We start from the raw sequence: 27,557 nt of genomic DNA, 5'->3' as shown, positions 1-27,557 counted from the left end.
GCTCCACTGAGCTCAAATGATAAAAAATAGCCCTGGTACCTGCAATATACAGGCACCAGGAAGCTCTTCTTGGGCAAGTCTAAGTGGGCTTCTCCTCCCCACCTGGAAGCCTGGGGGCCACTAGCATGGGTGGCCTTCGGGAGACCCAGGCTCTGGCCCTCATTCTCCTACTAACCAGCTATGCACCCTTGAACAAATCCCATACATTTTTGGGCCTTGGCTTCACCCTCTGTAAAATAGGACTGTTGAATCAGATGATCTCAAAGTCCTTTGTTTCTAGCACTTCACAATACTCTGTTTTCTCTGGGCTCTGCAAGGCCTGTATGCCTCCTGACGCAATTAGTGTCTTAACTCTGACAGAAAACCAATGTAGGCTCCCAGCCTTAGGATCCACCCAGGGCTGCCTACACCCTTCTCCCCTCTCCCACTCCCCTCAAAGCTGGGTCTGCAGCTGCCTTCCTGTGGCTTCATTTCTTCTTCCAGGCCACACTTGGTGCTTATTTTAAACTGAATTCTTCCGGATAGAAGCACAAGGGGATGGAATAAGGGTGGGATGTAACATCCTGATTTTTCAAAGCTACATTCCTTGGGGCCTGGCACTGACCCATGTATTAGGAATGAGCCCAGAGACAGGATCTATCAAATGCCAGTGATCCACAAGTCCCGTGTCTTCACTGAGGGAGGGCATTCTGTTTATTTTAGGAATTCACTATGTATGGATATGACTCCGGTTTTTAAAAAACAGAAAGAACAGAGATAAGCAACAAGCCTTTCATTTCTAAATACTATATAACCTGATTTCGGATCCCCAGCCGAGAATGCAGAAACTCCCAAAACCAAAGCATTAAATGTGTTAGTGGGATTCTTTCCTGCCCTGCTGAGAAGCATGGTAACAGAACTCTGGCAAACCCCGGGATATCCCTTCTTGGGTCAGCTAATTGGCTGTGTGACCTTGGGCAAGTTGCTTAACTTCTCTAAACCTCGGTTTCCTTGTCTGGAAAATGGGGATGATAATAGTTCATATCTCATATGGGTGTAATGAGAACTGAATGAGCTCATCCTTGTAAAGCACTTAGTGTGGTGACTGGCACACAACAAACATTCAACATTCAGTATGCTTGCTAGCTTCTCTGGTTCCTGACAACTCTAGTGGCCAGTGCACAGAACTGGGGACCCAAGGTCGGTGTGAAATATGTACCCTTTCCTGACTTGGCATAAAGAAATTAAATATTTATTGAGCACAACTATGAACCAGACAGTGGGCTAATTGTTTTGCTCAGGTCTTATTTAACCCTTTTGGAAACCCTCTCTAAGGCTAATCTTATTGTCCTCACTTGACAGAAAAAGAAAGCAAAGCTCAGAGAGGTTTTGGGATTTGCCTAAGGTCACAGCCAGGAAGCGATATAGCAAAGATTCAAACCCTGGGCTTCTAATTCGAGAACCATCTTCTGGTGCCTTTATGGAGACCGTATCTTCATTTCTTATTCTAGAGTGTCCTACACTAGCATGTCCTTAATCTACTTAAAGGGCAAAATATAATTCTTTTTTTAATCGTATATTTAAATAATAAATGTCAACATTTCTGGGGAAAATAAACAAAGATAGGTTAAAAAAAATTAGACATATAACTATAAAGTATGGCAGCCCCCAGATTTGGAAATCTGACCAGTGTGCTCTCCCTCAGGATCTCCAGATGACTATCTGCCATAACGCACCTCAAATGCAGATCGGGCTTTATTTGTCTCAACCTATCGGATACATTTCACGGCCTTCCCGTAAGATAGGCCCCCATCTACCTACAGTATGTGTATAAGTGCCTCACTTCCTTTGGGGAACCAAGTGTCCATTATTAATTAGCGCGTGTTAAACACTCCTGCCTGGATGTTCTGCTATTTCCACAAACTCCCATGTCAAAGTTCCTTTGTTCTCCAAAATTACCTCCTCCTCTAGAATACCCCAGTTAAGCCTCCCTCATGTCTCTCCATGACCTAAGCTCAAGACTTCAAGAGTCATTGTTGCCTCCTCCCTCTCACTTGTACCCCACATCCTATCTGTCCTCTGCCAGGTTCTGCATGAAGTCTCTCTTACTGGGGACACCTGGGTGGGTCAGAGGTTGAGGGTCTGCCTTTGGCTCAGGGCATGATCGGGATCAAGTCCTTGATCGGACTCCCTACATGGAGTCTGCTTCTCCCTCTGCCTATGTCTCTGTGTCTCTCATGAATAAATAAATAAAATCTTAAAAAAAAAAAAAAAGAAGAAGAAGAAGAAGTCTCTCTTACTGGCCCCATCTACTTTGTCCCTGCTGTCATCACCATCCGGACTTCATGTCTTCTCCTATCTCCTTCTCAGCCATCGGGCTTCAGGCTCTCTGCCCTGAAACACCTTTCCAGAGATGTGTCTGGGATCATCCTGTTCCCCACTGACGATGCAGGCCAACCTCTAAGCAAATCAGCCTGGCACTCCCAGTATCCTGTCAAACTCTGTACCCCTCAATCTTCCTGCCCAAATGCTCTGCTCTGACCAAGCTGGTCTCTCTCCTCTCCTGTTATATTCATCCCACACTGATCAACATTTTGGGAGCAGCCACTGTGCCAGGGCTGGGATGCAGGATGAATATAGCATAGTCCCTACCCTCCAAAGGCTCACAGTCCTGCCTGAAGAACAGATAGATTGCTGTCATCCAGTGTGACAGGTGGCCTACACAAAGGTATATACAAGGCAAGGCAGATTCCAGGAAGAGGCAAGTGACAGAGGAGGCAGGGAGACACTGCTGGGGAGGGAGAGAGACATTGCTGACTGGGATCAAATCCTGGCTCTGCCATTTATCCACTGTGTGACCTCAGGAAAGTTAATTAACCCCTCTTCTCCCCAGTTTCCTTATCTGTAGGATGGAGGTGATCATACCATCTGTCTCCTGGCACTTCTGTGGGGGTTAAAGAATTAATATAGATAAAACCCATAGAACATTCCAGGCCCATAATATAAGTCAATGAAATTCTGCTATGACTATTATTACACCCCTCTCTCTCGCCACCACCAACTCCCACACATACCCCTCCATCCCTGGAGACTAAAGTCAATTTGATACACATTCACTGAAGATCTGCTTGGCATCCTAGGGCAGCACCCTCTGATACACCAGCTCCCACCCCCTGACTATTCCCTCCCCTGAATTCCAATAGTGTTCACTATCTACTCAATGAAATATACAGGGGTGGGGGGGGTGTTATCTCTGGGATATCAGCCTTATCTTTCCAAATCTATTGGAGATAAAGAAAATAAGACACAGGTGGAGGAGGAAGAAACAGTCCTTGAGCATATCCAGGAGCAAACATTTTTATATACATTATCACATGTACCTCTCCCAACCACGTACCATCCCTGCTCCACACCTGAGGACATGGAGGCTCCCAGCAGCAAAATGATTTTTTTTCCACAGGTCCCAGATAACAAGCTAACAAGCGGCAGAACCACAATTTGACCTCAGCTTTCTCTCACTCTATAGTCAGTGCACGTCCCTCTTCAGCCAGCTCTCTCTCACCTGGGTGGCCCTGACCTTGCTGCTTACCCTCCCTCACCGCCCCCCCCCCATGCGACTTGAAGTAAGAGACCTTAAAGGCTGTGCACCAGGCCCTTTGACCTCACAATTCTACTTCTAGAAACCCATGAAAGCATTATGCAAAGATATCACCGCAATATTGTTTTCAACAGTGAACAAACTATTGTTCTACTTGTTGGCTAAATGTCCAACAAGTAGAACACTGCTTGAGCAAACTGGGGCAGGTCCATGTGATGGAACACCATAGAGCCCTAAAATGTCATAAAAATGTCTTTACTGATCTGGAATGATGCTTCGCATGTATTGTGGAGTAGGGGGATGGGTTAAAATGATGTGTATTATTGTATATGCCTGCATGAGTGTGTGTGTGTGTGTGTGTGTGTGTGTGTGTGTGTGGAGACAGAGACACAATCCTCAAACGGTATACAAAACCAAAATGGCAGCAATCTCTCAGGAGTAAGATTATGGGTGATTTTTCTTTGTCCTCCACCTGTAATTTCTGATTTTCTGCAATAAATATATACTATTTCCATAGAAAAAAAATTATTTTAAAAAATAAACTGCTACAAATGTTCATATCGACCTTGTTACTGGTCATCCACATCTTGGTAAGAATTATTCACCATAAAGTTTGCATCAAGTAAGAGCTAGCTAAGAGCCAGCTCTGACTGGAGTTCAAAATAGTTCAAGAGGGTGTAGGTCAGAGCTCAACAAAGGCAAACCAAGTCCTTGAGAGCACCAACGGTGCACGCCAGGGGAGGGGAAGGCAGGCAGCAGGAGCAGAGGAAGGAGAGAAAGGCAGGTGTGACTGTAGCAGAGAGAGACTGCAGCTTCTCTTCCACCCTGCCTGTGGCCAGCCCCGCTGGGACACTGTGCAACCTGTGTCTGTGACACGATGGCATTTAAATATTTAAACAGACCCAGCTTTGCCGTAACAAATGCACTCAATCTCCAGGGATCAATCCCATGCCACAGGCCCTGCTCCACAAATCAAGTTTCTGGGGCACGGCGCCTTTCCCACCCTCCCCCGCCGCACCCCATGCAAGGACCTGCAAGATAATAGCGCGGACAACTGAGTGATGAGCCCGGCTTCCCTTCAGTGACAAGGGCAGCCAGCCTGAAGGCCGCGTTATTGGCTTTTCCACTGCAGCTCGAAGCTAAAAGCATATGAGCCTTAGAGAATGTGGGGCCTTAATGCCCTCAAAAAAATTTTTTTCTTTTTTTTAATAAGACTGCAATAGTCATCTGATTCTCCCTGTACACTCAGGTATGGGGGAATCCAGAATCGTTTTAGGAAGTCGAGGTCAAGCCAATTTTCTGAGACTACCTGGGTCCAAGCTGCATCTTCCCCTTCCACCAGTCCACCCAGCCCACAGCCCCTCTGAGCCTGTCCATGGCAGCCCAACATCTTGTCTCCAGGGTGAAGAGCCTCAACTGTTGAACCACTGCCTGGGAAGAAAGGAGCCTGGGGTGTCGGGAAGGGGTGCTGACTGGGAGCCCCCTCATTGATGAATCAGGAAAGTGGCATCATACCACTGAAGGTTAGAACCAGGACTAGATTCCCATACCCTTCCCCTTCCAGGATTCCACCATCAGGAAGAGCAAGAAAGGAACCCCAAACCCTATTCTGACACCGCCCCATCTGGACAGAGTTACACCCCCACTGAATTTCTGGAAAGGAAGCAACACTGTGAAGTGGCCGTGTCTTCAACTATGGGCTGCACAATCAAAAATACGTGACTGTGGGGTGAGGATGGTGGACAGCAAAGTTTTTACTGATATGGAGGCTGAGTTGAGAGCACTCGGATGTGTGAATACCCGACAGGACTCCCGAGGTGAGTCATGCTCCCAGGAGGGCTTTGATCATGTCTATTTGCCTTTTGTCACTAATCCACCCTAATGCCCCAGTTTGAGAGGGAGGGTGATTTTAATAGATTTAAATGTAAAAAGCTTAAAAGTATATAATCTATTCCATCCCACTGACTCCAGCTTGCCAGCCTGACACCTAGAAGCCATCTGTTAACAGTGGACATGGCTTCACCTCATAAATGAGATGTGTGTGACCATTATTTCATTTTGTTTTTTGTTTTTTGTTTTTGTTTTGTGTTTTGTGTTTTTTTTTGTTTTTGTTTTTTTGTTTTTTTTGAGAGGGAAAGAGGTGGTGGGTGGTGGGGCAAAGGGAGAGAAGAGAGAGAAAATCCTAAGCAGACTCCACACCCAGCAAGAAGTCAGTGTGGGGCTCAATCTCACAACCCTGAGATCACGACCTGAGCCAAAACCAAGAGTCAGACGCTTAACTGACAGCGTCACCCAGGCACCCCTACTTCATTTTTAAAAACATGTTTCTTGGGACACCTGGGTGGCTCAGTGGTTGAGCATCTGCCTTTGGCTCAGGGCCAGATCCCAGGATCCAGGATCCACATCGGGCTCCCCACAGGGAGCCTGCTTCTTCCTCTGCCTATGTCTCTGCCTTTCTCTCTGTGTCTCTCATGAATAAATAAATCTTTTTAAAAATTAAAAAATAAAAACACGTTTCTTCCTCAACTCTCAGAAGATCCAAACTCCAGGTTAACAGGGCATATTTCACTGGTAGTAACACTGGGGAGTTGTCAGCTTCAGAGCTGAAGACACCAGGATTCATGTCCCAGCTTCCACACGAACCAGCTGTGTGACCTCGGACAAGTCCCTTCCCCTTTCTGAGCCTCAGTTTCTTCCAGTAAAGCAAGGTCAGCTGTCTCTACTTCTCAAGGTTATTGTATTTACAGAGACAACGTAAGTAACGTGCTTAGCACCATGTTCTGCACACCGTAAGCACCAGAAGCAGGGGTTATCATTGTGATCAGAAAAAAACTGGGAACAAAAGACAAGCGTTGGCCAGGATGCAGGGAAACTGGAATCCTTGAATACTGCTGGTAAGAATGCAAAATGGTGCAGCTGCTCTGGAAAATAGCATGAAGGCTCCTCAAAAAATTAAAAATAGAATTACCATAGGATCCAGCAATCTCACTTCTGGGTATTTGTCCAAAAGAATTGAAATCAGGATCTTAAATATCAGCACTCCCATGTTCATTGCAGCACCATTCACAATAGCCAAGATGTGGAAACAACCTAAATGTCCATTAACAGACAAATTGATAACGAAAACTTGGTAGATACATACAATGGAATATTATCCATCTCTTAAAAAGAAGGAATCCTTCAATATGCAACAATATGAATGAATCTCGAGGCCATTATGCTGAGTGAAATAAGCCAGTCCCAGCAAAACAAATACTGCCTGATTCTTCTTATACAAGGTGTCCAAAATAGTCAAATTCACAGCATCAAGGAGTGGCATGCTGGTTGCTAGAGGCTGGCAGAGAAGGGGAGTTAGGAAATTGCTAACCAATGGGCATAAAGTTTCAGTCGGGCAAGATGAATAAAGCCTAGAGATCCGCTGCACAACATTGTGCCTATATTTGGCAATATATATTGTACGCTAAAAAATTTATTAAGAAGGGAGATGTTGGGATCCCTGGGTGGCGCAGCGGTTTAGCGCCTGCCTTTGGCCCAGGGCGCAATCCTGGAGACTCGGGATCGAGTCCCACATCGGGCTCCCTGCATGGAGCCTGCTTCTCCCTCTGCCTGTGTCTCTGTCTCTCTCTCTCTCTCTCTCTCTCTCTCTCTCTCTCTCTGTGACTATCATGAATAAATAAATAAAATCTTTAAAAAAAAAAAAAGGGGGAGATGTTAAGTATTCTTTCCACAGTAAAATAAAGTTAATTTAAAAAAAATTAAAGAGGGATCCCTGGGTGGCGCAGCGGTTTGGCGCCTGCCTTTGGCCCAGGGCGCGATCCTGGAGACCCAGGATCGAATCCCACATCGGGCTCCCGGTGCATGGAGCCTGCTTCTTCCTCAGCCTGTGTCTCTGCCTCTCTCTCTCTCTCTCTCTCTGTGACTATCATAAATAAAATAAAATAAAAAAATCTTTATAAAAAAAAAAAAATAAATAAATAAATAAATAAAAATAAAAAAAATTAAAGAAAAAACTGGCAAAGGGGAAAAAAACTTCACAACTCACTTCCCTTGTGCCAGCAAAGGGATAAATGGGTGCTTTGCCCCTCCCTAAATGGCTGATGCTTAGAGACACAATGTTCTCCCTTTCTCGTCCCTAAGTATCACCCCATCACCACCATCTTCTCTCCTATGATGCTTCTTGAACAAAGACAATGGCAAAGTGGGTCTCATCCAGAGTCAGTCCCAGTGATGCTAATAGAAAATTCAGGTTTGGGAGCAGTTGGAGAGAGAAGAGATAAACATTTAGAATGATTTTAATACATCCCAGTAGCCTGACCCAAGGATTGCTTTCACATGTCTGTCTCCAGTTTATCATCCCACCTCTAAAAGGGGGCTAATGATACTGTTAGGATTTAAAGCTATTAAGTAAATTAAGGCCAAGTGCTGGATTGCTGAGCTTTATATGGGACTGCTGAATTTTAGATCAATACCGGGAAGGGAAAAAAATGGAAAAAGAAAGATTCTAAAGAGACCACCCAAAACAGTGAAGCAGACCTATGGCAGTTGGCCTAAAAAATTCCTGAGGATTCTAGAACTTCTAGATACCAAAAGCAGGGAATAACAAAAAGGCTGACAGAAGCCAGAAGCCTTTGAATCAGTCACTCTCAAAAGTCAGTATTCAGAAGTATCTCCTGAGGAGCTCTAAAAAAATGCAGGTTCCTGGGCCTGCACCCCGTGGTTCTGATGCAAGAGGTCTGGTGTGAGGCTTGGGAATCACATTTGAATAAGCATCTAGGTTTTCTCTGTGCAAATGGCCCAGGTCCACACTTTGACAAACACTGACAGTCTTTCCCACAAAGTCATATTCAGTTGTTCCGTTTGTGGATAATGAACACTTTTCTTTGGCAAGAGATTGAAACGGAAGAAACAGAACTTTAATCCTTAAGCATGGTACACGTTCAGGATAATTAATAGTGATTGGTTACTTGCTAGAAAATGAAGTATTCATGTACACACACACCACGGATTGGGTAAAAAAATAAATTATGTTCAGATGATTTAGTATTTCTCAGATGGAATAAATTCGATTGCTGAGTGAAAGGCAACAGGCAAACTATCTATCACCTGAAGTTAGAAGCTAAGATGATATCTCAACCACCCATCTTGAAAGGGATGCTTGGACCAAAAATATGATAGGACAGCTACATTTAGGAATATAAACTAGGAAGGGCTAAATATAATCACACCTGAAAGAAAACTATTACTGCTCCACATACACCCAGAAAGAGGTGGTGGGGTATAAGGTGGCCTAATATTTTCACAAATAAGTCAAAAAATGGAGTGGGGATTACACAAATCAAACCAGAGACAACACCAAAATGGCAGGGATTGCAAATCTGCAGAGGATGAAATTCAACTACTGGGCAATGTCTTTAAATTTGCCTTTATTGAATCTTGTATATTGAAGTCACATATTATTGTATCTCTTTATTGAGACTCAATAGGGCTAAATGCAGAGTGATTTATGAAAGAAGGAATAATCAAATTCATTAAGCAGAAAAGGGCACACACCTAGAGAGGCGGGCGCACAGGGGTCAGGACAGGCAGTGCACAGGAAGTGGTAGGGATAGCACCCAGTGCAATGGGGTGACCAAGGACCTCTGTTCTCTACACACAGAGGCTGTTATTAAGAGCCGATGTATAAAATAAACACGGAAATGTGTCTGTTACTCTCTGAGCTACTTGGCTTGGCCTTGGTGTTACTTCCAGTGGGAGTGCTGAGCTTAAATGTAAACCCAGAAAGGAGTTTAGAGCAGCACATCACAGAGGTTGGGATGCGGCCTGAGATAAACCAAGAATGCCAGGGGATGTTCAAAAGGCCTCCAGAATAGACAAAATTCTCAGTGTGCCTATTTGATGAGAAAAGATATGCAAAAGACAAGGGGGCCTGAAGGAGGGGGGAAAATGTAGCTCCTATCAAGAAAAAAACAATCATTCAGAGCACAGTTGGAATCATGGAAGAAAGGGTAGCTTATGGTAACACCATCCCTGGGGACACTCAAGGAGGTGACCAGACACCTCTCTACTTAGGATGCATTAGAGATTATTAAAAGCATTCCTTGCTCAATTCGTGGGTGGAGGGTGGGCCTCATGACCTCTCCAAAGGTCATTCCTATCCCAAAGGATCACATGTCTGAAGGGCACCAGATAAAAACAAAGTCTATTAATCACCAAGCTGCCACACAATTTCCTATGAGAGCCAGAAGAGAGAAGGGCAATCTATGGTGGACCTCGGTCCCCCGAGGGAAGAGAAGGGAGGCAGCGCCTGCGTCGGCAGAGCCAAGAAATCAGCGGCTGAGACTTCCAGAAAGCCAACATCAGGCCTTCGTTTTGGCCTCCCAAGCATCACAGGATAAACAGAAGGAGAAAGAAAGAGACCATGGGGATGGGAACAGGGGAAGAGCCAATAGCACTGGCCCCCCCACAGCGGGAGGCGGCGGGGGGGGGGGGGGGGCATGATGCAAGCACTTCGCACTGAAAGAGGGGAGCCAGGCAAGAGAGGGACCCCACAGAGGGTGCTCTGTGGAGGTGACATGTGAGAAGGCAGACAGCCGACAAAAGAGCAAAGAGAGGAACTGAGAGGTGGGTGAAGAAGGGCACATGGGGTGTGTCCTGGAATATATGGGATTATTGGCTGCAAATCTAATGAAAACTGAAGAGATGGAGCAAAAAGTAATCCCACTAGCTATGGAAGCAGAAAATCACATCACAAAAATAAAGCTTTTGAAAAGAGGAATCGGATGGCAATGCCCCAGTCCCAAAGCAGCTGTTGGCATTCTCGAGGGCTGGGCTGCTGCAGCCAGGTACAGCTGGAAAGCCTGCTCCATGGGCCCAGAAGGACCCTTCCCAGCCCAGAACCAGTTCCCAGAGGGCCCACACTAGAGGGATTCCATGCATCAGAACAAAACAGAGGCCTTTCTGGGAGGCAAGCTGCCAGCCAAAGTAGGTACCTCCTGACATGGCCAAGAGACACCAGACCCCCTGCCCTGCTCCCTCCTCATCCTGGAACAGAAGCGCTGTGGGATGGAGATGTTACCTGCAAGAGTTGTCTCAGGAATGCCATCTGCACGGTGTATTAAGCAGCCAAATGGGGGTCATGGAGTTTGAGTTCTTCTAGCAAAATGTTCTCCAATCAGCTGTCACCCCACTGGGCACAGAACAACTTTTTGAAATCAAAAGAGGCCAGTGAAGAGGGAGGAAAGGGCACCACCCACAACGTGCTCCCTGAGTCCCATCTCTCCCATTCGTCCTCTGCTTCCACGGAGATTACAGACACTGCAAGATGTCAGCGGGAGGAACCACAGAGCCAGGGCCCTTCTCCTGTGGCACAGCTCTGCACCCCCACAGGGGAGAAGACATGAAGGGGAAAATGGCCAGGGAGCGTGGTTTCTAGGGCGGTCCTTGCTGTGGAATGAGCAGATGGCGCCCCATACCGTGAGAGGTAACTAGGGCAAGGATTCTAAACCCGCCACCCAACGCTCTGCTAGGTGAGAAAGACAACAGCTCAGGAGCTGATGGTAATCCCTCTGAAAGCTGAAGGTTTCTAGAGGCACGCCCACTGCCCCTGCTTCCTGTCCCGCTCTCCCTCAGCCCTCCTCAGCTCTGTCTGCACCCCCTGAACCCAGGAGCCAGGCCCTGACTCCTTGTCCAAGAGATGCCTCTGAAGCAAGCAAGAAAGGCTGGAGATGGATCGAGGGCCATTTATTAAGCTAAGTCGTTGTCAGAGAAAGATTCATAACTTGCCCTACCTAGGACAGGAGAGACAGGAGGAAATGAAAGGGAAACATGAAAAGCCAAAGGAGCCAAGTACCTTTGTCGGAGGATTTTGAGTTATGCTTTTGTTTGTAACTCTCTGAAACAGAGAAAGAAATAGAGGATGAATCTTCAGGAGACAGAGAGAAAGAGAGAGCGAGCCAGAAGAAAGCCACCAAGGGGGCACTGCCAGAGGCAGGAGGCCTCCCGGGCTTGCTTCTTCCTCATGCAAAAACACCTGGGTGGGCGCGAGTGGCAGCAGCAGCAGCAACAAGAGGTGGTGCCTTTGCTGAGGCAGCAGGCATGCAAGGTGGGGTGCAGGTCCAAGAGGAGGAGCCAGGGAGCCTGAGGCTGGGGGAGACAGCCAGGGAAGCACAGGGAAGGGGGTGCTGGGGGCAGAGGCAGAGGCAGGAAGGCAGCATCTGCTGTACTTACTGTCACAGACGTAAGGTTTGTCATGGTCTTCCTGAGAGGCAGCGTCGTGCCTCCTCCTGCCACCTGCCGAACCACGGGCCTGGGGAGACAAGGAACCAGGATGCTTGTTACAGTGATGCTCACTACGGCTCCTGAGCGAGTACTCTGTGGGGCCCCGAACACTTCACCTACACCTCTTCATCCCGTCCTCCTGGACACAGCATTTGAACCAATAACAACCCCATTTTACAGGCCAAGAAACTGAGGCCCAGAGAGGTCAAGTAACTTGCCCCAGAGTGCTCAGCTATTCACCCACATCATCTCATTAAATGTTCACAACGACTCCAAGAGGTGTACTACTATTATCTCGATTTTACAGATCAGGAGACTGAGGCAACAAGTGAAGTAGCTTGTCCAGAGTCCCTCTGCTACTAAGCCCCGACCCAGGACATAAACCCACAACAGTGTGACTGCAAAGCCTACATCTACCCGATCCCTGTACTCTGTTGTTGCCACAGGGACCTCCTCCTCCAACTGCCCAGCCTTCTAGTTTCATTGGCCTCCACATGCAGATGCCCACCCTGCCCACCTCAGTTGACCAGATGACGGCAGACTGGGAGCAATCCACAGGCATCATCCCAGGCTCTTGCCCCAGGTTCACACTGTCCCCTTCTAGTCTCTCAAGAGCCAGCCAGGCCTGGCCTCAGGTCTAGGGCACAAGCCCAGGCAAGCATGGCAGGGAGCTCCCCTCATCACCCCTGCTCGGCCTACTTTGTGGGGGTGATCTGCCTCAGGCCTCTGGCCAGTGACACAAGTCTTGATACCTCACAGTCTGCTGGGGCCGGACTCCTGATCCCACCACCCTGCGTGCATCTCCAGAAAGGGTCAGCACAACCTGGGGTGGGGGTGGGATGAGTTCTACCTCCAAGGATAGAGGAGGCCCGCCAGAGAGGGTGCTAGCAGCTCTGCAGCCCCGGGACAGTGGCTACAAGAACGCGGCAAGGTTTATTTTTAAACCTTTGTAAGTCCCACATGGTCACGTGTGTAGCACCCTGGCCTCCTCCAGGTCATTACTCTGGTAATGAGTAGCAGTAAACTGCCAGCCAGGGAAAGGCCCTGCTGAGGTCTTTGGGGACAGAGAAGGAGACGCAGCAGATGAGAAATAAAACATGGCAGCCACCCGGGGTGCAGGGGCAATGGGACAGCCCCAGGGGCCGGGCCTGGACAGGGGCCCTGGGGGCTTCAGGGTCAAAAGGTCCATGATGCTCACACACACACACATGCACACGCACACGCACACGCACATGCACACACACACACTCACTCACTCACTGGGGATTTCACAGCAGAAAGGCCTGTACCCCAGGCCCTGGGTGTTCACACGCACTCTTCACAATCAACACCACCTGCCAAGCTACCACCTCCACCTCCTCCTCAGCTTGTCTCTCTCCAAAACAAATTACAAAATTCCACCTCCCTCCCCCCAGCTTTGCCGCTCTGCCTCCCCACCCCCTACCCAAGCAGGCGACAGCCAGCCCGGCCCCCTCCCACCCCGGCCTCATTACTCAGAGTTGACCCGAAGAGGGAGCTGTGAGGTTCCGCGGTCACCCGCAGGCACTGACAGGCCTCCCCGCCTGCCCACGATGACGACGACGGGGAGGGTGGTCACCCTCAGCTGCCCTCGCCACCCCCCACGCCCCCACAGTGAAGCCAGGGACAGCTTGACGTGTGCAGCCCGCAGCCCTGTCACAGCCGCCTGGAGCAGGTGAAAGCAAGTCAAGCAGAATGACGAGCCAACAGCAGACGCGGGGAAGGGGCTCAGAGAGACTAAAAATACCGCCTGGGCTAAGAGGAGGCGACGAGGCCTGGAAAGCACTGGAAGCAGGCACTCCTGGGGGAGCAGCCAGCGGGAGGGGAGGGCCCCGCGAGAGGCAGGGTTGGATTTCACTCAAGGCTGAGCAACACGGTCACTTCCACACTCTCCCTGCACCTTGGTTTCCTCAACTGCAAAATGGGCACATGCCAGGGACTCTTCCGGCAGCCGGAGCACTTCTGTAGTCTCCTGGAATCGCTCAAACTTGGAAACTCGGAATCCCTCTAGTCTTGCCCAGATGTCACCTCCTCAGAGAAGCCCTCCCTGACCAAACTACATCCACTCACACCCTCTCCATTTTTCTCTTTCCCCTGCCCTGCTTTATGTTTGGTCCCAGCACGTAGCGTCCTCTGACGTCGAGGTATACACGTGTTGGTATACTTGTTGATGGTCTGCCTCCCCATCAAGAGGGTGGAAAACTTCTACTTGGGCCACACTATATTCAGAACCCGGTACAGGGCCTGCCACTTAAGACACACTTACTAAACACTGGCTGAGTCAACTGGTCAGTCGCTCAGTGAGTCAGTCATCTGTGGTTCTTCTCCTTTATTCTTTATATCAAGTGCTATTGTTGCTTCCTTCAAAGGCCATCTTAGGCTTTGCATTTCCCTTCTGTTCCACATTCTAGTCCAGGAGCTCATCACCTGACCCCGAGCTGCAACAAGAACCCACCGGCTGGGGTTCCACCTCTGCACTGCCCTTCCCAACCCGCCCTGCATGACTCCCAGACCAATAAGACAAAACGAGTGAAGGACAGAGCCCATGGTCATTCACTCGTTCATTCATCGCCATCTAAAACCACAGACACAACCAACAACAACCCAGTGCCGATGCCGTCAGGTTCGCCTGGCGCTCATGCTATGTCCATGTATTCATCTTTTACTGATCCCTGTCATGGATCAGCCTCTCCTCTGTCACCCACACAGGTCCATGCTTTAGCCCCACTAACATCCCACTCCTCCAAGAATTTTCCTCTTGTCAGATTGAGGAATAAAAAAGAGCATCAGCTTTAAAGGCAGACAGGCGTAGGTTTAAACACCAGCCCTGTGTCTTTAGACAAGTTACTTCTCTAAGTTTTAATTTTCTCAACTGTAAAATGGGCACAGCAACACCTCTTACTGCAGAGTTGCTGGGAGGGTTGGTGCTGAGAGTGTGCGAAACCACAGGGGACAGCGCCACATCCACAGGAAGTGCTCAATAAATTACTTCCCCTTCTTGCCCAAGCTGATCTCCACTCTCTCCTCTGAACTTTTATTGCATTTGGTTAGTGCACAGACAGAAGCCTGCTGTTTTCTAATTGTATCATGGCCGTTCGTATTTTCTCCTCAATTTAATCCCAAGGTTCTTAAGAGCAAAGATGGCATTTCATACTTTACTATGAACGCCCAACGCTTAGACCTATGTTGGGCACTTAGCATCCAAAGCTCTTTCACATGTATTAGCTCAGTGCATTCCTACCATACATCGTGAGTTACAGAAAAGTAATACTATTCCCCTTTGGCACTGGATGAGACGAGCTCTAAGAAGGTTTGTGACTTGTCCATAGTCACAGAGTCAGTAGAAGGGGCAGGACCTAGGTTTCCAGGCTCTGTTCTGTAAAAGTTTGATGCTGACTGTGCAAAAGAAACCATCCTCCCTCTCTGAGAATCATCCACCCCACTCCCCTCCTCCCCACCCCACTCCCCTCCTCACTCCACTCCCCTCCCATCCTCCCCAACCTACCCCACCCCACTCCCCTCCCCAACCCACCCTATCCCACTCCTCTCCCCTCCTCCCCTCCCCTCCTCCCTTCCTCCCCACCCTATCCCACTCCCCTCCCCTCCTCCCCACCCTATCCCACTCCCCTCCCTTCCTCCCCTCCTCCCCACCCCACCTCCTATTCAGACACCCAGAAGCCAAGACAGCCCTAATTGTACCACATAGCCCGGCCCCCCTGACCACAGCTGATTGACTGGCTCAGTAGTAGTCACATGACCTAAGCTGGGCCAATCAGATTCTACCTCTGAAGCACCTGGTGTTGGGGCAATGACTCCAGGGAGAACAGGCACTTGAACTGGGAAACCATCAATTCAGGAGCTATGGAGCCATGGGTACAGAGAAGAAGGAAACAGTCTTTTGATAGGAAAATATGGAAGGAAATAGAGGCCATGAGCTGCCTGGGTTCCTTATTCTTTGCCAGTCCTAAATCCCTTACCATTTTCTTGCCTTTCCTGCGGGTTAAATCTTCCAAGACTACATATCTGGGGCAATGACCCAGCAGCTTGTCAAATACTCTCCATTTTTGCTGAAGCTGTTGAGTTTCTGGCAATTAAAAGATGCTTGACTAAGACAAGCTCATAGAGCTAGTTCCTCCCTAGGAGTTGTTCTCAAATAATGGCCCAAGGATTGCTGGGGAATTCTTGAGACACTTTCAGGGGGTCTGCTATCAAAACTATTTTCATAACAGTACTAAATAGTACTAGAACATTAGTTGAGACTTTACACTCTCATTCCCTCACAAATGCACAGTGGAGTTTTCCAGAGGCTACCTGACATGATGATATCATCACTCTGTGTGCTGGTATATTCTGAAGATTAACATTTTTTTCTGTTTTAATTTCTAAAATGGTGATTATCACTAGTTATAACCCACCAGAACAATAGCTTTGGGGGGCTCTCAGTAATTTTTAAGTAGAGAAGACCAAAAAAAAAAAAAAAAAGAACCCAACTCCTGAGGGCCATAGCTCCACATCCTTCCTATTTAAAATGTGGTCCTCAGACCAGCAGTGCTGGTATCACCTGGGAGCTTGTTAACCAGACAAAATCTCAGTACCACCCAACCCCCAGACCCTCTGCATCAGAATTTGCACTTTAACAAGATCACCATGTGCTTCATAAGCGCATTAGTTTGAGAAGCACTGGACAGCACCATAGTGCATCAATAAATAGTTACTGATTGATTGATTGACTGATTGATAATACTCACATGGCTGACTTCCAGGAATTTCATGAATTTTAAAGAGCTTGGATTTCTTGGGCTAAAGTTAGCACAGACATGATTATTAATTGTTGGATCTGAATTTCCCTCCCCACTCAGGGTATCCCCATTAGGGTTGGGGCTAGCCTAAAGAGTTTTTCCCTTTGCACCCTCTTAACAATGTCTAGCTTTTATTAAAGCTGGTATTATTACTCTCATAATTTTCATTATGAGAAACTGAGGCCCAGAGTATTTCTATAATTTGATCAAGATAATGAGGTTACATAATGCACCCGAAGTCTAGTAAATGGTGGAGCTGGGATTCGAACTCACAGTTCACACAAGGCAGAGGCTGCCCTTGTAATCACTACTTTGCCCCTGGCTTCCTCAATGAGTACACAAAGCACCAGGGGCGGGGTGGGGGGGTCTTGTCAAAGTGCAAGCTCTAATTCAGTCCATCCAGGGTGGAGTCCAGGGTCCTGGGTGCCTGACAAGCTCCCAGGTAATCCTGATGCTGCATTCCAGGGGCCACCCACTGAGGGTGCCACCTGCCAGTCTTGACAACAGAAATGCTCTCTAGGAACCAGCAGCAACTTGAAGATGCCTCTTACAAGGGTAGCTACATTGAGGCTGTGGGTGAAACAGCTTCACACTTGTATTCCAGCACAGGCAGGGCTCACTCATACCCTTCTAGGTCATCCCATGGCTCCCACCATGGATGACATGTCCAAGGTGCCACTACACAACATAGAGCCATTCAGCTGCCCCTTGGTCGGCACCATATAGGCCCCTGAGCTAGTCTAGGCCCCATCCAGCTCCATCACTGTGCTTAGGCCTTCTCTCAACTCTGACAAAGTTGAAATATAGCTTTTCTTTCCTTCCCATCACTCAGTCATTCATTCAACAAGCTAGTCTTTAGCCACATGATGGGCACTGAGCCAGGCATGACTCGGTGACAAAATTACACACCTTTATTCAAATCCTGACTCCTTCGCTACTAGTTTAGATGACCTTGAGCAAGTTACATAATCTCTCTGGGAGTGATAATACCAATCTATGGGAATGCAACAAGAAGTGAGGGCCAATAGAAACATAATGTGAGCCACACACATCATTTTAAATTTTCTAGTAACCACATTTTTCAAAAAGAGTAAAAAGAGAAACAAGTACAATTAATGTTAATAGTATATTTTATTTAACCCAACGTATTCAAACTATTATCACTTCAATATGCAATCAATATAAAAAATAGTAATGATATGCTTTGCATTCTTTTCATACTAAGTCTTTGAATGGTGTGTATTTTACATTTGCAGCACATTTTAATTTGAACTGGCAACATTTTAAGTGCTCAGTCACCACATGTGGCTAGTGGCTGCTGTAAGGAACAGTACAGAAATCGAGAGTGCAATACAAAGTACGCAGTCGTCACCCTCTATGTATAGCTCTCATTGTAAAGAGCCCCATCATGTGGCCTGGTGTCCCGTAAGTACGCAGTGAGTATGCAGTGGCTGCTGCTGCCACCATGGTGTTCTCACAGAGGAGGCACACAGCTCATATCCATGCACTTCTGAGTTCAGTCATCTAGATTTAGGTTGGGAGTGGAGAAGATGTGAAGAGGACCATTCTCTGCAATCTACCCCTGTAACCTTGGCTTGGGCTTGGACTGAGGGACGGGGTAGAAGTAGGCCTGGATGCATGCAGCTCTTGGAGCTCACAAAACACCCAGAAATTCTAAAACCTCCTCCAATGATGGAATTAGATATTCATTATTTTGCAGCCTGCAATGAAGTCATGGATTTGGGCAAGCTTTTCAATGTCTGCTGAAACAGCCAGATAAAAACTTGATGAAGAACCTTCTAAGGAGAAATCAAGCTGACAATACCTGAACCTACTGATCCATTTCCCCCCGAGAGTGGAACAGCTGGACAACGTGTACCTCCTGATGTGATGCAGTAAAAGAAGCACAGGAAAGGTTTTTGCCCCACCAAAACAATATTTACACACATACACACATAGTGCAAATCTAATCAAGTCTCTAATCAAACCACCAGTTTCCAGAACATAAACCCATCCACCAAATCTAGAATGTAGGTAATTCTATGAGATAAACCACCTAAGTTTGTCAACAAATAAATAGCATGGAGAAAAAAAAAAAGTGTGTGTGTTTGTGTGTGCGTGTGTGTGTATGTGTGGTAGGGTAGAGCAGGAAAGAGGTATGTCATAGAATAGAAGAGGCTTAAGTTTCAAACAAGCCAACTGTAGAAAGGCATTTTTGAGAAAATCCAGGGAAACCATCAGGGACTGGATAGTAGATATTAGAATAGTTGTTGTTTTTATTGGGTATGAAAAATGCTATTTGTTAGACATAGACATTGAGGTATGTATAGGTTAAATGATAAAACGTCTAGGATTTCTTTTCAGATATTATCCCAAAAATTAAATATACAAACCAACACAACGCGAGAGTAAAGAACAAATAAGACAAGATCATTGCTGAAGCTAGCTGGCCACTCCAGAAGGCGCGCAGCATCAGAGAGCTGCCCTGCCCAGCCTGAGAAATTCCAGCCCCTGTAACAAGTCAGGGCATCCGAGCTCAGTGTGGGCAGCAGTGGACCACTTACATCAGCCACCTAGGAATTTGCTTATAATACAGCTTTCTGGGCCCTACCCAAGACTTCCTAAATCAGAACTTCTAGGAGTGGGTCCTGGGAATCTGCATTTCGATAGGTTCTCCTGGTGACTGATGAATACTAGAGCACAGGAAGCATGGAAACAAGACACCTGGGTGGCCCAGTGGTTGAGCATCTGCCTTTGGCTCAGGGCATGATCCAGGGGTCCTAGGATCAAGTCCCAATTGGGCTCCCCACAGGAAGCCTGCTTCTCACTCTGCCTATGTCTTTGCCTCTCTCTCTCTCTGTGTCTCTCATGAATGAATAAATAAAATATTTCAAAGAGAAAGAAAGAAGAAAGAAAGAAAGTCAGTCACAGGAAATAGAGAGGCTTGCTGTAATTACCCTTGGACCCAAAACCACAGGGTGCCCATGGATAAGAGGGGTAAGGCTCCCCTAGATCCTGAAGGAGCCAGAAGGCCTAATACTAATTCTCTAGATAGAAAGCAAACTTACCCCCGGAAGGTCCCTCTCCATCTTATTATTATCAGATGCCCTTGCAGCCACCTGAGGGTGGCCACCAAGAGCCCCTTGGGCTTGGACATTAGGATTCTGGAGGAGCAACCTGCATGCCTAAGAACACCACTCAGACTTGGGTCTCGGCCCTCAAGGACCACTCCCACAACTTTATACCTTCTGGCCTCCTCTTGCCACATCCCCAGCTGCACCAAAAGCCCCTGCCTCACCCACTTGGAAACCATTAGCTGTGGCCCCCGCAGTTTTCCAGAGTGATCCTACTCTCCGCCTAGTGAAGCATACCCCAAAGCAGGTGTCTTGACCCTGTCATTCTGGAACAGCCCCAGGGACGGGAAAATTCAGCCTTCTTTTAAGACCAAGTAACAGGAGACACCTGGGTGGCTCAGCGGTTGAGCATCTGCCTTTGGCTCAGGGTGTGATCCCAGTTGGGGGATGAAGTCTCACATCAGGCTCCCTGTGAGGAGCCTGCTTATCCCTCTGCCTATGTCTCTGCCTCTCTCTGTGTCTCCCATGAATAAATAAATAAAATCTTTAAAAAAAAAAAAAAGCCAAGTAATGGGTACAATAGTCACACTCTCCTCCTCCTCCACCTTCCCTAGACCCCACCCCAACCCTTCCAGAACCCTCACTGTCCCCTCAGGGCACCTTCTCTCTCTTTTCCCTCTTGCTAGCTCTAAACTCTTCCAGGCTCCCACCTAGGATCAGAGCCCTTCTGGAGTTTCCTCTCTGAGTGTTCTTCAAGGGAGATGGCAGGTATGAGAGCTCTGTCTGCTTCTGGGGGGACTTGGGGTCTGTGGACCAGTTCTCCTGGCCTTGGCCTCCCTGCCTCCCTCAATGCTTCCCTCCTTCCTGGCATCCCCAGCTTACCCGTCCTCTGGTCCTATTCTTGCGCTTGGGGATATCCTCTTCTAAATCTTCTTCTTCATTTCCTTCTTCTACATTTTCATCATTTTCCAAAACCCTCTGAAATGACAAGAAAATAAACAGGTTGAGAAATAAAATGCAAAAGAGAAAGCCACTGGAGGGTAATTTAAGGAAGGAGCAGGAGGTCTATTTTGTTCTTGTGCTTTGACAAAGTGAAGGAGCTGCCATTGCTGGGGAAGCAGGCCTCCGAAAGGCTGCCCAGAGTCCGAGCTCTTGGCGGAAACATCTCTCTCAACCCCCTGGGCCCCTTCCAGCCCAATCCTCCCAGAACACTGACTTTTTTCAACTCTTTTTACCCAAGAAACATTTTCTAAAAGAGAGAACATTCTGGTTGGGGTGCTTTTCTATGTGAACTCAAGACGTTTTTCAAAACTTACTTTTTTCATGTAATTTCCTTTTGTTCCTAAATATGAAAATATGTTCCTCCTTTCTCTGCCATTCTGGAACCCTGCCCTGTTTGATGAAACAAGTAACTTCCTGTTCATCTGACCAGAATCTGACATTAATGTGTTGTTCTTAATCATTCATTGTTTTGTTTTGTTTTTTTTTAATGGATTTTCATTATAGCACATTACTTGTAATGAAGCTTAAAGATCATGAATTTAATTATATCTCTCCAAAAGAACTGTGATTCACATAGCAGAGAGTCCAATTTCCATTTTACAGGTGAATAAACTGAGGGTAAAAACAGTTTTGATTGTCCAAGGTCATACAGTGAATCCATGGCCAAAGCCAAGTCAGGTTCATCAGTTCAGAGTTTTCTGGTCCTTTCTCAGCCTTATGTCCAAAGACTGAAGGTATATTATGTAGACCCTTCCTGTAGGGACCTGAACACTTCACTCCCTTTGCAGGGAGGGGAGGGCAGGTAAGGCATGTACCTCTAGGCTTAGGGAGAAATAAATGATTGTGGCTGAGGACCCAGCTCCCCATAGTGAAAGTGAGATAAGGAGAAGGGGCATGGAGTTCACTGGCCTCTGTGTCAACAGCCCTAGGAGCTTCTTGACTCACTGTGCAACCTCATGTGAGTCATTGTCTCTTCATGCCTTAGTTTCCCCAATTATAAAATAGGAATTTACTTATTCATTCAATCAACAAGCATTTGTCAAGTGCTGACAAATGGCAGGCACTGTGCTAGACAAGCCACAAAATGACTACAGTTCTTGCCCAGAAGGACTCTACAATACAGTGAAGGGAGGATAGATCTAAACAACATCCACAACCATATAGTTACAACTGCCATAAACACAGTGACAAGAAAGTGCAAGCTGCTACTAGAGGCTATTCGAGGGAATTTTACCTAATCTGAGGGTCAGGAAAGGCTTACCTGAAGAAGTGACCTAAGCGAGCTGAGATGTGAAGGATAAGCAAAGACTAGCCTTGGGAATGGGGACGAAAGGCAAGGAGAGAGGAAAAGTGTTCTAGGCAGAGGGAAGAGCATGAGCAAGCTCTCTGAGGCAGGGAAAGGAACACGGCTTGCCCATGTTGCAGAAAGAGGCCAGCGCGACTAGAGCTCAGTGACTCAGGGAGAGATTGGCATAAGATGAGGCTAGAAAGGTGGGGGGATACCATATTACACAGAATAGTAGCTTCAGCATCCACCCACTCTTGTGATGGCGTGACAATCATGCAACCTATGAAAAGGCTTAGAAATGGCACATGCTGTACTGACATGTGGTATCATCATTGCTCTTCAAGTGGCCTTCCAGACAATGCCTCTGGCCTGTTCTCCAAGCAGGAAGTCCAGGACTGAGTTTCCAGAGACCTTCTCCCACTGCCTTGTCAGAGTTCTCTCCCAATCACAGGGGTCAGGACACTGCCCATTACAGATCCTCACAAAGAACTCAAAACAAGTCTCATGAATTCTCCTCTGGCTTCTCTACTAGGCTTAGTTGGGAAGCCATCAGCTGACTGCACACCGGGGTCTCTGGGCCAACTACAGCCATCTAACAGAGAAGTAGTACTGTCTGCTAGACATGCCCTCTGCCCATAGCTAGGAAACATTGGCCCAGACCCCGTGCAAGCCTTTTAGGCTCTCTGCATCTTGGCTTCCTGAACCATAGTTGGGAACACAAGTGAAAGTCAGGCAAGACAATGACAAGTCAAATGCTCTGCAGAGTTTGGGGAAAAGATACGGTATAAATATGAGGTGTTGTTGTTATGACTGTTGTTGCTGTTTAAACAGTGTCTCGCCAACTTTGGGTCTTGAAGTCATTTAATCATGGTGAGTTCCAAGGACCTCAAATTAAAAGGTCATTGCCTCTGGCATGTTGTACAATCTGACTCCACTCTCATTTTTCATCATGAAGGTATTTATAATCTGCAAAATGGACTCCGGGTTGGAAGTGAAAAACTGGTGAAGGTGACTGAGCTAGTCTCCAGCAAGTGCCTGCTTCATGGCCTCAGCGTCCGGATGTAAACTGACTTCCCCCTCCCTCTTCCCTCTGGTCTCCCTGTGTCTTGAGAACCCCTGGTCTGTGCCCCAGGCCTCAGACGTGACAGCAGCCTCCCCAGTGTGTTTGCATTTCCTGCGATGATGTGGCCCTGACACCCAGAAGCCTCTCCATATAACTAGGGAGGAGCCAGAAGTTCCTAATAAAGCTCACATTCAGGACTCAGGAAGCAGAGGGGGCGTCCTGTGCAGAGGAGTCAAAAGCAGGAGTCCAACTGAGATGCAGCTGACCCCCCACTAACCTACTTACATTCCCTGTCCAAGGACATTATCTGGAAAATAAACACATTTGAAAATAACTTTTCTCCCTGTTACTCTAAACAGTTTTTACGGTGATGATAACAATTGTTTGTGGTTGTGTTTAAAAAAGAAGAAGGAATGCCTTTAAAAGACTCCATTATCTCTGGCCTGGAGTGCTGCAAAAATCTCCTAACTGATTTTCCTCCTTCTCCCGTTGGCCGTGCGTCCAGTGTCCTTTCCAGGCAGCAGCCAGAGGGATCTTGAGGAAACACAAATTTGCTGCCCTGGTTAAAATACCTTCCTTCTTCATATCCATGAAATCAAGTGCCTCCTCCAGGTCCTGAGAGGCCAGAGTGGTCAGACCTGGCCCAACGCTCCTGCTCCAGCCTAGGCCCTTCTCTGCCTGGCTGTGCTCTAGCCACGCAGGCCTTCTGCCTTCCTTTTTTTCCCTTTTTTCTTTCTCCTTTTAATTATTGAGGTATAATTGACATGCAATATTACATCAGTTTCAGGTGAACAACACAGTGATTTGACATTTGTAGGCACTGTGAAATGGTCACCACAGTGAGTCTAGTTACCATCTGCTACCCTACAAAATTAATATGTTATGACTACATTCAGCATGCTGTATATTACATCCCCATGACTTATTTTATAACCGGAAGTTCAGACTCTTTAATCCCCTTCACCCACTTCACACCCTTCCAATCCTCCTCTTCTCTGGCAACCACCAATCTGTTCTCTGGATCTAGAAGTCTGGGTTTGGTTTTGTTTTTTTTTTGGATTCCATATATAAGTGAAATCATGTGGTGTTTGTCTTTCTCCGATTTATTTCACTTAGCATAATGTCCTCAAGGGCCATCCATGTTCTCGCAAATGGCAAGGCTTCGTTCATTTTTATGGCTGAGTCGTATTCCACTGTGTCTATGTACCACATCTTCTTTATCCATCCATCCATCAGTGGACATTTAGATTGTTTCCATGTCTTAGCTATTGTAAATAATGCTGCAGTGAACATAAGGGCGCATATATCTTTCTGAACTAGTGTTTCCATTTTCCTCAGAGACATACCCGGAAGTTGAATTGCTAGGTCATAAGACAGTTCTATTTTTAATTTTTTGAGGAGCCTCCATACATTTTTCACAGTGGCTGCACCAATTCCCATTCCCACCATCAGTGCACGAGGGGCGCCTTTTCTCCACATGCTCACCACTACTTGTTACTTTTTGTCTTTGACAATAGCCATCCTGACAGGTGTGGGGTGATCTCATTGTGGTTTGATTTGCATCTCCTTGATGACGAGGGATGTTGAGCATCTTTTCATGTGCCTGCCAGCCATCTGCGCGTATCTTGTTTGAAAAAATGTCTGTTCGGGTCTTCTGCCCATTTTGTAATTGAATTGTTTGGGTTTTTGTTATTGAGTTGTAGAAGTTCTGCATCTTCTGTCTGTTTGTTCAAAACTACAAACTCAAACCTATCGCAAGGCCTTCAAGCACACTGTTCCTCTGCCCAGAAAGCTCCTCCCCACATCATCACTTCCTTAGCTTCCTTTCCACCCTTAGGACTGAGGTTAAATCCCTTATCTCCCTTAGGACACTACCTATAATCTATCCCTCCTCTTATACTGAATCTTCATCCTCTGTTCTTTCCATGGTCATTTATCCTGAAATGCAATTATTTCCTTTGTGTACTTGTTTTCTGTCTGTATGTCATACTAGAATATAAATGTGAACAGATGGGACTGCTGTCTCTTGGTTTCTCTGTCTCCCCAGAACCTAGCACAGTGCCTGCTCAGAAGAGACACTCAATAAAATTTGGTTAAATGGATGAATGAAAAAATGAACAGGGTGGCCTAGGTGGCTCTGTGGTTTAGTGCTGCCTTCAGCCCAGGGCGTGATCCTGGAGACCCAGGATGGAGCCCCATGTTGGGCTCCCTGCATGGAGCCTGCTTCACCCTCTGCCTGTGTCTCTGCCTCTCTCTCTGTGTGTCTCTCATGAATGAATGAATGAATGAATGAATGAATGAATGAATGAATAAATAAATAAATAAATCTTTTTAAAAAATGAACAAATATAACCCATTTACTACACGTGTACTTTATTTTAATAACCAAAGCCGGTAAGAACTTGTAAACTCATTTGGCTTGTGGTCCTGGTTTCAACTTCTAACACAGTAAATGGTAGCTCCATGCTCTGTGCATAGTAGATGTTCCATTTACATCAGGGATGCTGGTTATGGTAATGATTCCATAGTGATGGCCTGTATACTGATTGGCCCAACACTGCCTGAGAGGAACCTGAACCCACCACCAGCTTGAGAGGGTAAAAGACTACCTGTCACTAGAGCATCAGGGTTTCTAAACAATGGTTCTGTCCCATTCACTGATGAAATTACACTAACTACACAATACAGATGTGACACACCTTAACTTTCAAAGACCTAGAAAGTCCAAATGTTGGGGGAAAGGGAAAGAAAACAAAGAAGAAAGTATGAGTCACCCTAAATGCCAGTGACAAGAAGAATCCCTCTGGCTGGAGGCCAATCAAGAAAGGCTTCCTGGGGAAGGTGGTATCGGGGCTGAGCCTGACCGATGGGTAGAAATCTATGCACACAGAGCAGGAGAGAAGATTCACCAGGTAAAGAACACAGTGTGACCACAGGCTCAGAGGAAAGAAGGCTGAAGAACAGGGGGAGGAATAGGAGGAAATAAGCCTGAAAACTAGATTCAGAGCAGATAAGGAAGCCCAAGAAGATTACACTCATCACCTTGGATGGACCTGGTAGGATATGGGTATTTCATACCATAGTTTTTCATACCTAAGTTTTTTTAAACAAGGGATGGCATAAGCTGGGCTTTTCCTCAGGGTAAAAGATCAGCTAGCAAAGTAGGACATGTTGGAGAAAGGAAGGACTGGGGATGGAGTGACTCTCAGGAATCTTCACTCATACATCCCTTCACAGATACTTATTGTGCACCACTATGTACTAGGCGCTGTTCACATGCTTCAGATGTATTAGTGAACAAGACAAAGATCACACCCTTGAGTTTACACTCCATTGGAAGGAAACAGAAAAGAAACGATAATATAGATCAGCAAATTACAAAGTATGTTAGAGAGTGATCAAAGTTATGGGGAAAAAAGAAAAAGCAAAGGAAAGCAGAGTAAAGGAATCAGGAGATCTGGAGGGCGGGGAGGGCACAAAATGTGGTAGTGCACACAACATCAAGGTGAACTTCACAGAGAAGAAGAGACACAAATTGAAGAAGGAGCACAAACTATAGAAGGAGAGGGCGAGGGCCCAGCTGATATCTGGGGAGAGGACTCTGCAGGCAGAGGAAACAGGCCAAGCAAAACCCCGAGGCAACAGAGTGCCTGGCGTGTTCTAGAAGGAACAAAATGAGGTCAGTGTGCCTGCAGCAGAATGAGCAAGGGGAAGGCGAAGCAAACAAGTCAGAAAGGTAAGAGGGCCTTGACTTTTCTTTTGGGAGAACAGGAACCTGTGCCAGGTTTGGGGGCACAGGAATAACAGGATCCAACTTAGGTTTAAAGGGTTGCCCCTCAGCCATCAGTAGGGGCACCACTTAGAAAGCAGTTGTAGTAGTTCAGACAGATGATGACAGTGGCCGGAACCAGGGCAGTAGCAGGGGGAAATGATAAGAGGAGCCTGTGCTCCAGATTTGGGTTGTGGGCAGGATTCCTGATGAACTGGATGTTGGGTGTGATGGAAATACAGGAGTGGCAGATGACTCCAAGGTGCATTAGGCACATCAAGGTTACAGCTATTGAGGATCTTCACTAGGGCTGTAGCTCTGAGGAGCGGAGGCAACCAATGTAAGCCATGTTGTGACATGGAAAAAACCTGACCACTCATCTGAACACAGGAATGGCAGACAAGGAGGCCAATTCATGGCTACATTCCACATCTTTATTGAGACTCGACTCTGCTGGGCACGTGCAAGGCCCCAAGGGGACAATGGTGAACGAGACAGCATGGTTCCTGACTTAGTGGAATGCGCTGACCAGTGGTACTCATGATGCAAACCAAAGATGTAATGGTTATTGCTTTAATTATAGTGTCAATAAATTAATATGCAAGTACTAAACATTAAATTGGATATACAATTAATAAATATGTAATATATAATATGTATCACATGAAATAGTATAATAAAATATACATT

At 46.8% G+C, this 27,557-nt stretch overlaps 1 protein-coding gene across 8 annotated transcripts in view; it reads right to left on the bottom strand.

Annotated features, from left to right (window-relative positions):
• Positions 1 to 27,557, bottom strand: part of DPF3 (double PHD fingers 3) — a 257,146-nt gene that overhangs the window by 91,303 nt on the left and 138,286 nt on the right. For all 8 annotated transcript variants that reach the window (XR_005988341.1, XR_005988340.1, XR_005988342.1 and 5 more), the window contains 2 exons: positions 20,628 to 20,723; positions 11,804 to 11,882 (listed from right to left, as the gene is read on the bottom strand). Coding sequence is in view for 5 of the 8 variants with exons in the window: in XM_041758213.1 (XP_041614147.1) it covers positions 11,804 to 11,882; positions 20,628 to 20,723 (175 nt within the window). In the remaining 3 variants the exon portion in view is untranslated. The remainder of the gene's footprint in view (positions 1 to 11,803; positions 11,883 to 20,627; positions 20,724 to 27,557) is intronic.

This window comes from Vulpes lagopus, chromosome 6 (genome assembly GCF_018345385.1).
Source record: "Vulpes lagopus strain Blue_001 chromosome 6, ASM1834538v1, whole genome shotgun sequence".
Classification (NCBI taxonomy): domain Eukaryota; kingdom Metazoa; phylum Chordata; class Mammalia; order Carnivora; family Canidae; genus Vulpes; species Vulpes lagopus.
Note: the sequence above shows the minus strand (reverse complement) of the source record. Positions and strands in the feature narration are given on the sequence as shown.